This window comes from Buteo buteo, chromosome Z, assembly GCF_964188355.1.
Source record: "Buteo buteo chromosome Z, bButBut1.hap1.1, whole genome shotgun sequence".
In the NCBI taxonomy this organism is placed as follows: Eukaryota; Metazoa; Chordata; class Aves; order Accipitriformes; family Accipitridae; genus Buteo; species Buteo buteo.
Genome location: NC_134204.1, coordinates 30197086 through 30209733, shown reverse-complemented (window position 1 = coordinate 30209733; position 12648 = coordinate 30197086). Strand labels below are relative to the sequence as shown.

Sequence of the window (12648 nt, the reverse complement as noted above, 5' to 3'; positions counted from 1 at the left end):
ATGTAGGGAGATGACTCATCTTTGTTAAATGTACTTAATGGTTCTTCCTTTTGGAACTGACTGCAGTAATACATGGTGGACCTGTCCCCATCATTGAAATAGAAGTGGGTAAAAATACTTAAAAATATAATTCCTGGTTTTGACACATGGCTATGTTCTCCATAACTTTGGCTTGGCTATAAACAAGAATTATTTGCTTTGTATGTTTGAATACTCAAGAGTACCAGTTGGCATAATTAATTACTAGTTAGATTAGTAATGGCTAATTACATTACTCCCATTTTACAACAGTTAAAAAGTGGCAACTTGAGAAAACAGCTGGAAATATTCTGAATAAAATCCATTTCACATACAGAGAAAAATGCTCTCTCCCTGAGCTATGTCCTGTCAAAATTAGAATACTATGGGCATAAATTTAAACATTTTGGCTTTAACAATGCAGTGATCAAAATGCTAAGCACCACAGACAGAGGAAGTCTCTTGCCAAGCAAGAAACATGCACGGGGCACAACAACCCCACCCTCCAATTTTTTGTATCAGCTTTATTAAGATGTGGTCAACACTGGCCTGCTGTGGGGAAGTGGCTTTATGAAGTTAACCCATACACCATGCAAATCCTTACTTTACATCTCATGAACAGAGCAGAGAGCAGGTAGATTGCAAATGAAAATCACTGTATGTAATATAGTCATCAGCGTCCTAGGACTCTTGAAGTCAGCTGTTGCTATCTAAACAAAGCTAATGAAACTAGCAGTATCATCAAACTGGCACCTAGACAGGAAACACCAAACTCTGATGCAAGGCAGAAGAGGACAGTGGATTTGCAGGGAAGCTGAAGGGTTACAAGGTATGAAGTATCATTCTTTTTCTCCACTTAATTTTATCAATCAGGAAAGGGAAGCTACACTTACAGCTTGTCTTCCTCTGAAGTAAAAAATAAACGGAAACCTTCAAAAGAGGAAAAAGGTAGTTTAGGGGACTAAGCCTGCATGTGCATGATGCAAAACCAGCAGCTGGGGCTCAAACTTGGCATACAAATTCCTTATTCTGAAAAGAACATCTATCTTCAGTAAAATTGTCCCTGCTTTCAAAAGGTTAAAGCATTTAAACTGGACATACAAACTGATTTTTCTTTCTGAAAACATAACATACGCATTACACACATGATTCTATGATTATTCATTTCTATGGGCATTCCTAATTTTAGAGGGAAGGAAAGACAGGTTAGAAGCATTGGAACTAGAAAAAAGTGTGATAACAATGCATTTCAACTTACTCTCTTCTAAACAGGTGTTTTACACTGCAAGATTAGAACAAGGTACAAGGCCGCAAAGGCACCTAAATCTTTGTTTAAGGAATAATTGCAATAAAATCCCAGATTAAAATGTATTATTGCAAATGAAGTCTGCAAAGATGATGCATATACTTTACTGATTGAAGAATCAGGATCAATTGTGTAAATGGAAAGGTGTTTCCAGGTCCTTGAATCTAGGGCCTTGGTATTGTAAATAATCATATAAAAGTTTTTTAACCAGGGAACCAAGTCCAAATCTATCTAGGTATTTCTGCTCCACTATTCCATATGGAAAAGTCCAGAACTCTTAGTTAATAACTTGACTGTACTCATGAATGTTTACACTCATATAACCTTGTGATCACCATCCTGCATTTTACATATTTCTACACTCTCCGTGTTTATGCTTCCGTTCTTTCCCCGGTGAATTTACTGACAGCAGTCATCTTCCCCTCTCAGACTGTGCTGTGTTTGGATAAACAAGCCAATGTATTTCCTCTTGCAAGACTCTCCCATGCTATTTATCATTTAAATAATTATTTACACTTGTCTCAGTGTAAACCAATCTTTCTTGAATGGAAAAGTATTCAAGTATTATATACAGCAATTCAGAAGCATTAATGGTGTCACATATAATGGCATACACATATAATGAGTATTTCCTCATCCACACTGACAATAGTGTTAGGGCCAGGCTCCTATTTTCTTATGGCTGGAGAATACTGATGGCTCACAGTTAGCTTTGATCAATAATTTCTTTGCCCAGGTCATTTTTTTTCTGCCAGTTCCACATGATGAGCTTCCAACTCAAAGAGAAGTCTCCTTTTATTAGTTTGCAAGTACCTTATATTGCACTCTGAGGTACTGTATTTCATTCCAGTTCTTCTACTCCAGACTTCACTGTGTTCAGTCCTCCATAAATACCATTCCAATATTGGTATTTTAAAACTCTGCCTTTTGGCTAGCACACTCCGAATTTTTTAATATGTATACTTAATATATTATGATCTATGCCAACACCAATTCTTCAAGAACTTTCGTTGTATCTTCTTTCCAGTTTAATAGCTCCTTTTTTAATAGTGTCTTCAGTTACGTCTTTTTCTTTGTTTTCACTCAGATTAGAGAGCTTACTCATTAGATGTCCTCCTTCTTTCATATTACCATGTAATTTTCCTGTGGTACTCTAATAAATGCTTTACCAAAATCATAGAATGGTTTGGGTCGGAAGGGACCTTTGAAGATAACCTAGTCCAACTTCCCTGCCATGGGTGGGCAGGGACTTCTTCCACTAGATCAGGTGACTAGAAGTCAGGGCATTCTGACCATCTTCTCTATCTTACTTTTGCTTCATTGCAGATTTATTCTCCATTCTAAGACATTATAGACGAAACCTAGATTAACTCAGCTTCACCTATGATGGCAAAGCAGTGTAGAAGCGAAAAAAAGGTTCTGCATCTGTAGTACTGTTCTGTATCTAAGGTGCTCTGTATCTACAGTTGGCAACATGTTTTATGGTTTGATACTTAAAGCTGAGTAATAGAGGACCGGTGCAGTTTAAAAAGGTAGCAGTGAATTCAACAAGCATTTTTACTTCTTAACAATTTGGAGCACTTAGCCCACAGTTCTTCAAATTGAGGTATGATTCTTTGTTTCAAGATTAACAAAGATAAGTACAAAGATATGATAAAGAAATGCCTACCAACATAAATAAAAGCTTAAAGCACATCAACCAATACTGGAACCCAAAGCACAGCAGCCTGCAAAAAGCAAGGACTGTCAACTTGACAAGGACCTCAACAGCTCTCACACCAAAGGAGTCCAAACAGTCTGAGTTGAACATTTTCACAGTGCCTCTCATCTCTCTCCTTTTTCTCTATTTTCTTTATTACATGGGACACACCTCAGTTACCAGAATTCCAGGAAACTAATGCAGTTATGTTGCCAGTCAAGTAAAATCTCAGCATAAACACTGAAGTTTTCTCTCCTTCAGTGTGTTCCTAGTTCTCCAGAAAGATCCAAAGAAACTCAGCATGTAGCTATAAATTGCTCTCTAAGAGCTATTAAACTTACTGTTAATGGAATGTTTCATTAAAATCAGTATCATGTTGCGATGTGGGATGGGAATAAAAGGAAGTACCAGAGTTGCTATGCAGTACTGCATAAAAGAGGAAAATCTAATGAAAAAGCTGGAAGTTGCACTAAGAACATGACAGAGATAAACAGTAATTTGACCTCAATGCTAACTTCCACTGTCTTGCATGGAGTTCTTTAACTGGGGTTCGCAAATAACTGGGTATCTACCTCTGAATTTCCTTTTCAAGAATTATATGTTGCATTTCTCTACACTGGACATTTACCTCAAATGTTGCTAATTTGTCTGTTTAATCTTATTTTGACATTTATATAATAATTGTGTAGCTCAGAATTCAGTTTACTAGAGCTTATTGCTTGTATTATTGCAGCCTCTAGCTTTCCTCAACAGAGGCAACCCACCTTGGATGCTTTTTACAACACAAGTCAAATATAAGACAGTCAGGAAAGTATATGGAGACTCCTTCCCTGCATCAGCTTTATCAAGAATCACCACAGAAAAGCAGTCAGCTCCAGATTTTTGTGGGCACCTTGGAAAAATGTTTTTTTAAAAAGAAAGATTTTAACAAGAACAGAGAAGTGGTTTTGTATTTACAAGGAACTCTTCTCAAAATCAAGGGGAAACATGAGTTAAAACACAGATTCTTTAGTTTAGCAACACATTCTCTTGATTTTTTTGCCTGCTGGATTACTAACTGCAACAAAACTTACTAGAGATTGTAGAATTGGTTTTGACAAAATAACTCAGGCCAAAGTCAGTAAGATTTTGGATGGGTATCACCTGACCACCTTTTGGGACACAATCAGCTCTGCATGGTCTGGATCAGCCCTCTGGACTTTCATAAAGTAGATATGAAACAACTATTAGCACTGAAAATTTAAGCTAAAGACAAAGATGATTTCAAGCATTTAAATACTACATACATGAAAAACCTTTTTTTCCCCAGATGAAGCTCATGGCCTACTTTGCTTCCAATTAATCTGTCCCTCTATACTTGCCCCAATTGCCTTCATACACACAAAAGCCCAGAGGTGAACAAACATGAACCCACAACAAAGCTGAAGGTTCCAATGCCTAAAATCCACTTAATTCTAAAGCTGCAAATCCTGAAAATGTTCATCGAACTCTAGGACAACGTTAACACCAAAGATTTCAAGATACTAAAGTTTTCTGATGCCTAAATGTGGAATTCTGTTCTGTCTCGACTCTTTTGCATAGCTCATCACACTGAAGAGCTCAGTTTAACAGGCATTTTTAATTCTTAACAGAATAGAGCTCCATACACTTTATTTAAAGTGGGAACCAATTCTGTCATGAATAAATGTGGGGTCCTGGGAGAGGGAATAGTATGCCTTGTCAATACATAATAGCACAGTGGTTAACTTGTTTGACAGAGATCAGATATGAACTTCCTGAGGCACAGGCAACAGGCAAAAATATTTAACTTCTGCAGTAACTATCAGTTACTATCAGTAGCTATCCCCTACTGGACACTAGCGGAAGTAACTTTGCTTGCTATTTCAAAAATGAGACATAGGTGCCCTGATCAGGAGGGCTTGGCTTCAGGAGAAAGCTCAAGGCCAGAGATTCAAAATAAATAGATGCTTCCTTGCAGCCCTGCCTGGAATACCTGAACTTTAAACACTTCTTTCTCAGCTATTCTGTTAGTTGAGGGTCACAGCAAGCTGAATACACTGAGTTTGTAGTCTGCTTCCTGCTCATAATGTTCATTGCTGTGAATCCTGTTCTGATGCAATAAACTTTTCGAAGTATTCTATGGAGCCCACAGATCACAGAATGCTTCACTTCAGTAGTTATGTGCCAAAAGTCAGGCATCACAGCTCTGTGTGCTTTACCAGATACTGCCCAAGTTAACCTTGCACAGGCAGACCCAGAGCAGTAGCTGCCAAAAAGGAAGTGGAACCTGTCATTTGAAGTCACAGACTGAAAGTTGTTTACATGCAAAAATTACATTGTTACACTTGTGCAAGTCATGTAATGTAAATACTTTTTTATCTTCTCTGAATGCATTTAATATTTATTTAGCTTATATTTGCTCCTTATATGATTTAAGTAATTCCATGTACAGCAAAGAAGGGATAAGTACACAAGAAGGCTTTACTGATTTTTGGCAAATAGAAGTTGAATTAAAAAATACAACTTTCCCAAACAAGTCTGATTCAAAGATGCTATTAACCAATTCTCAATTTCTTCCTCATGAAGCACAGATAGTTTTCAGTTTGAAAACCTGTAAAACAGAAGTCTTCAAATGACATTTCAGATTAGAAGCAACATTTTTTCCTAAGGTCAAGCTATTTAGCATTTTGTTATGCTGACAATAGGGATTTCTTGACAAACAGGCTTCCATCTCAGCTGTAGACAACATATTATGCTCAGTACTTCTACAGATTTTCCTTTGGCACCTCAGAAGCTCATGATATGAACCCTACATTTTTGGGGCAGTCTTTCAGGTTATGGTGAGACCCATGCTAATTTGCATTAATAAATCTGTAGCCATGTATTTGAAAAGATTAATCTTGACACATGCTGCACCACTAAACTGAAGAAAAGTTTCACTCAAGCTAAATGTTCTTAAGTACACCTCCTGAGCAGAATCACTTCATTTCTAAGCAGGAGTTCTATGCCTACTTTTTGTATTTGTGTTTCAACAACTTCGTATCAGATGGGTCTTTAAAAAACCCTCTACAAAGACTGAGACAGGATCAGGCCCTAAATGGAATTACTTTCAGAAATGCTGTGTCAGCAAATCCTTCTAAAGACTGAAACCAAAAATGAAACCATTAAAAAATGTAGAAAGATAAATCAATAGAGAGGGAGAGACCAGAGAGAGACCAACTCCAAGCTCACCTATCCTTGTAGTTTATCACAGTATCAATGATAGCACTCATTTGTTTTGTCAGTTTGGGTGGGTTGGGTGACAACTTCTCTGCAGGAGGCCTGCCTCTTCTTTTCTTTGCTTTCTCTCCATCCTCCTTCCCTGAATCTTTATCCACATTTCTTCGTCTCTTCCGTTTTTTAAGCCGGACTTCCTCTTCCATTTCTTCCAAATTGCCGTCTTCAATTGCCTGACAACCATGGATTCAAAAAGTATGATTTTTAAACAAAAGAGATATTGCAAAGGGAAAAAACAAACTGTATTTAAAAACAAAAACACAACCCCACAGGATGCAGATAATTCAACTCAAAATGTTCAGCTTATTTATAAAAAAGAGTACAACAAGAAACTGAGTTACTAGCAATCAAAGAGACACTAAACATTAATTTGTTCTAAGAATCCCACTACCATCTAAATAGATGCATGTTTATCTGAACCTTGAATTCCACACCAACTCACAGTGTCACACACAATAATGGCCTGTGGTACTGTGTCAGTAAGTGTACAACAAACATTCATTTGTTCATGTCAGTGGCAGTTCTGGCTTATGTAGTTCCGTGCAAAACAGACTTTGATATTGCCTGTTTTCAAACAGGACAGTCTAAATTGTGCTCAGCTCCCAAAGCCAGATCACACACAGTTCTTTGTGTGCACAAACAACACACAGACACTTTACTCAACTTCTCTTCCAAATAGTTTAAGCAACTTTTAAATCGCCTAAGCATTAGAAGCATCTCTAAAATCTATCATTTTCCCCTAGAATAGTAACCTACAGATAGGCAAAACCACTGACAGTACAGTGTTCTACTGCAAAAAGCACTCATAACGTGGGATGAAAAAAACCCCCACCAAATCAAACACCTCCACCCTCCTCCCCCCAGTCACAAACAATGAACACTAGTTCCAATTACCTGGATGTACGCTTTTAACCAGACCCAGCAGCACTATGTAGAGGGATAAAAAAAATTGCTACAAAAAACCAAACTAGGAATAAAGGGAACCTGTTCACACACTGACTATCAGATCCATGTGATAAAGCAAGAAGCTGAACTTTTCTTGATTTGGGAAAGCCAACAAAAGAAATAAAAATACTGGGTCATAAGAAAAATGAAATTAAAAATAAAACAATCTTCAAACTAGGCTTTCTGATTAATGCTTTCTCAGAACATAACTGATGTTGGTATTTGTCCCTTTTGCCTCCCAATATTGCCTTGAGTACATGCAAATGCTAATCAGTCATTTCTCGTAGCTGAAAGAGCTCTAATCATAAGGCAATTACCTTCATTTCTTCACAGCACCAAACATGGCTAATATTTATGATCATGTGAGCATAACAATCAATATAAAAAGAGTGATTACAACCCAGACATAATTTTTCTCAATTGTGTACAATGTCTCTTGAAAAACATTTTGTGAACAAAACCTGGTGCACAACACAAAACAGCCTGGCATGTTAAAAACACCAGTGGGATTTTGAAATCTGTTTCCTATGCATCCTCCGATGTGCAAATCCACAGAACAAACACGAACGCAGAATCCTGAGGGACAGCCTGAAACTAGGCCTTAATAATCAAAAGACAATTTACATCATGCTTCCACAGCGTTCAGATAACCACTATGAAGGAGGCTTGAGATCTGATGAGTTAGGAAGAAAAAGCAGGAGAAGAAAAAAATAATCTGCACACAAATTCATTAATACTCATTTGGCTAAAGCAGGATACCTACTATAAACCACTGCAGCTAATGAAGATTAAGAAAAGGAAATTTCTCTGCATATCTTGGAAGCTAGAAAAGCTAATAATAAATACAGCATGCAAGGCTGTCAACAGTTAATGTCATTACTCTCCTTAAGCACTCAGTTGTACATTGAAACACGGAGAACACCGACTTTTGATGTGTTACACACCTACACATGCCTGTGATGGTAGTTCTACTGAATCTTCAAGACGGCAATGAAAAAAGATATTTACCTTACCACTATCAGCAGGCCGGCTATCGGAAATCACAGTTAGTGGGGATAAAATTAACAAGCCAGCAAAGCAGCGAGCTGCTAGTCTCTTCATCAGCTGATCAGGAAAAAAAAGAGAGCTGGGGAAAGGCTATGTTTTCATATACAAGTAATTTTATTTTACTGAAAATTTAATACTGAAAGGATTGTGGATACTCAAATCTGCTGTTTCATTCTACCTACTACAAGGCCCGAAGCCTTCCTCCTTCAGCCTGCTTTAATATTGACAACTACTTATCATATTTCTCCCCTTATTATTCTAGGCATCCAAATTAGATTTTTAGCTGTGCAGTTACTGATTCTTGTTAGCATTTTAATTGTAACAGCACAATTAGACAATTTCATGTATGATTTTAAAACTGAAATCGGTTGCGTGCATTTTAAAGATGCATTTATTATAGAAAATGTATTCCTATTGCTCCACAGTGAGCAGATTAGGTTTTGGTTATGGAAACTGATAAAAAAATCTATTCTGCTTTACAAGAAATCAAAAAACCAAACCAAATCGAGTTATCATTTTGTTAACTTTGGTAACATTTCGTTGTCCTTCAGAAAACTGGTATTCACTCAACTAAAATATATTTTTATTCTTTGTTTGCTTGACAAATTTTCTACCGCCAAAAAAATAACAGTGGTACTGTCTTCACAGAGTTTACTAACAACTCATTTTAGAATTCTGCATAAAATTCTTCCTTGGAGTAGGTAATGTTTTGGAAAAAAAGTATCAGGACAAAGAGAAAAGATAAAAGTAAATAGATTTTTTTTACTCTTGCACTCTTAAAATTAGTGACTAGCAGATAGCAAATTAATTCTTAGCATACTACAGATCTGCAAACAAATATTAAACTGTCTACTTAGCTAACAGATCAATCTATTACTATACTTAGCTTTCAAAATTTATATACATGAATGTAAACTTGGACAGTTTTCCTTAATTTAAGACTTCAGTGACACCACTTGAAAATCAGTGTGACAATACCAGCAGTCCAAAAATGTTGTTATTGTGACTCCTAACATTAGTTCTCAAGTGGCAAACTTGTATTTTGTATAGAAACAGTAATATTTAAAACTAAACCTATATGATTTATGCTGCCTCAAAAGGTGGCTTAAAACTATATCACATAAATCAATTATCAGCAGAGATACTAGTGCTCTTTGCATATGTCTACACATAGGATGCACGCATGTGTGTATGAGCAACAAAATATTTATTAAACTAATTCATCTGACTGAGCTCTTTGTTAGAAAAGCTTACTATTCTAGGGCTGAAGTGCCACACCAAAGAGAATGCCCTTCCAAACCTTTACCAGTACGATAACGATATAAATTCCACACACAAATCACCAGTTCCTGACAGATGATGGGCTGTGCAAGAGTGCAAGATAGCACAGTCATCTCCCATGCTCAAATACTTCTGGATTAGTGAGGTGAACAGCAAGGGAGTCAAGGAAAATAGTACACAAATAAAAATTTAACACCTTCCTTCCCTTAAGGAAACAGGACTAAGGAGTACAAAAAAGGTTGGAGACTTCATTTTTGAAAGAAAGCTGTGAAAATTTAATGTCAAATTTTGCAAAAGGCTGGGCACCTCATTAAAGCCCGAGATGCCAGTGGAAGTGTGAGAACCCAATGTTAAGTCCAGTACTGACAATATCTTCCCACTCTTCTGTATCTTAATGCTGTGTCCTGATCCACGTACACAGAACAATTTCCTTGCTAAAGAGCTAAGAGCACGCAGGCTACACAGGGCACCAGAATTTTAAGGAAGAGCATACTGACCATGGATTAAAGAAACCAAACTGCATTCCTCCAAAAGGAAGCTTCCCCCCCCCAAACAGGAACCCACAAAAGTGGATTTTTCACAAGGCAAGTAGAAGTTACTTCTGAGACAGTTGGCCTTCCTATTGCTGTTTGCAATTACATTTTCCTCTTCATAAAGGAAAACAGCCGTTTTGAGGTGGAAGTATTCTTAGTGAACATGGATACAACCAAATGAGCACCACAGAAACAAAGATCAAATGGAATCTGTTTTATTTCTCTATTTGAAGAGCAGGACATTATGGATGTATTCTTAACTTCTTCTTGAGAGCATGACACAGCACCACAACTGAACACCTTTTCAATTGAGAATTATGGACCCAAATAAGCACTAAGAGCTACAGCTCTGAGTTTTGTTTCACGACTGCCTTCTGCAAGTCAACAATCGTGTTAGTCTTATAATGCTGAAAATACGTTCAGATTAAATGGGAAATGGGAAAGAACATGAGATCTCTTCCTACGTCCCTTTCTGATTTTATCTTGATGAAATGAACAATAAGATAGCTTGCCCCCTTCCCTTCAGACACCAACACCCTATGTCTCTCCAACTTGCAAAGTTAGAAGAGAGCTCTTGTGACTAACGTTACCACATGAACAGATTTGCTAGCATGATAATTAAACTTCACGTTTCCATATAAAGCATATAAAACATAGGTGAACAGAAAAAAAAGTCAGCTTCTCAAGTCCCTGAACATATATACTAACCCAGTCATAAAAAATTTCCGAAGAATGAACTTTTCCGGGAAAACCAAATAATTTACCTGGGCATTGTACTGACTACTGGCCAAGAGGCACTAAGCTTAAGGGCTGTTAAGCACTTAAAACCAAAAAACGTGTCAGTAGCGTAGTAACGAACAACAGATGACTGCTTTGCAAAATGAAGTTCCCACTTACCAATTTGGAAGAGAAGAAAGAAGTAGAAGAATGCTACAGAAGGCTACTAACAAACATCGAAAGCACTAAAATGTCATTTACCTGCCCACACCAATTTCATTCCTCAGCATAATTCTTCAAGTCCTATACTGATATTCCAAGAGAAATTCCACTTCCCCCCCCCCCCCCGTCTTGCTCTATTTGAAACCCTACCCCTCTTTATTTTACATTTTTGTTCTCAGATTATATCTGACAACTGATAAGGACTTCAACTTTCCAACCTGAAGTTCATCTGCTCCAAAAGTTCTCTTCAAAATCCGGTTCTCCTGCTTAGTTTCTCAACAGTGACATTCCTGATGCCTGGGACTGTTTCTAATTGCCACACATTGGAATTATTTCTTGGTTCTCTACAGCAAGTTCCGTTACATTGTAGCTAATTCTCTCTTGCTATGCTACAGCATAGAGGTCAGAATACTACAGATAAAGACTGTGAAGAAGAACGCCCTTGATGATGAAAGCGCTTAAGATACTTGATATCAACAGTGCAATGACTAAATACCTGAAGATAAGTATAAGGATTGATGAAAAGTTATTTAACTAAATTTCCTCTCCTTGCTGGATAGTATCACACAAGAGATTTACCAGACCAGTTTTGTTGGGACTAAACTAAAACAAAGTACAGATTAAAATCTGCCAAAGGCAAAGAATTAGTGAATACATCCAGTTTTTCCTTTCTTTCACTGCTGACTTATTCTCCTCCACATAAGTAATATTCCAGAAAGTCTCCATCCAGCACTTACGTAGAAACGGAAGTATTGTTGGTTTTAAAAACACAAACAGAATGCAATTATTGCAAAAACACATAAACTTGTAATAAATGGTCTTCTCAGATATGCCGAACTTCTGCAAAATAAGGAAACTGAGTCCTTCAGACGTATGTTCATCAGTTAGGACCTGCATCTTCACATCGCTGAAACTTGCTTCTTTTTGAGAAGCGGGAGAAGATAGATTGTCTTTTAGTTTGCATTTGAAAACTATTAATAGTTGCTTAATTATTTGCACAGAAACTCCAGGTGCCTATTTTTAATTAGACATTAAGGAAAACAATAATGCAAATTATAAATAGTTTTTCCTTGCATTTTGATTTAAAGACTGATGCCAAAAAGGCTCAATGGAGCCATGCAACAACATACTTACTTTTAAAGAGAAATGCTCTCAAACAAAGCAATAGAGTATCACATTAAAAAACAAAAACAAAAGTATCTACTTAAAATATTTATATGATCAAAGCTTTTATCTTGAGTGTTTTCTTTATGGTCTGATAAAAATATTTCACATAAAATATCCTAATATTTAATCTTAATGTAAAATATCTTAATGCTTAACCTTAATCTTTAATGTGACAATTACGAAGTAAAGCATCATGCAGAGCCAGAACTGATGAACTTGCTCCAAGTTATGGCAAACTACATTGGCAAGGACATAAATTTTCTTCTGTTCAAAAGTGAAATCTGGTTAAAAACAAAATAAATCAATAATTAGTCTCATTCCTCCCTCCCACAAAAGGCAAACTATGATTTCAAATGGAACAACTCAAACTGATTTTGGAAGTAATGAGCTTTTCATAAATTTTGGGGACAGAAAGACTGAAGACCACAGTAATTACT

General features: G+C 36.8%; 1 protein-coding gene across 6 annotated transcripts in view; it reads right to left on the bottom strand.

Annotated features, from left to right (window-relative positions):
- SMARCA2 (SWI/SNF related BAF chromatin remodeling complex subunit ATPase 2) overlaps window positions 1-12648 on the bottom strand; it is a 126474-nt gene that overhangs the window by 10757 nt on the left and 103069 nt on the right. For all 6 annotated transcript variants that reach the window (XM_075019529.1, XM_075019531.1, XM_075019530.1 and 3 more), the window contains one exon: window positions 6255-6472. In XM_075019529.1, the coding sequence (XP_074875630.1) occupies window positions 6255-6472 (218 nt within the window). The remainder of the gene's footprint in view (window positions 1-6254; window positions 6473-12648) is intronic.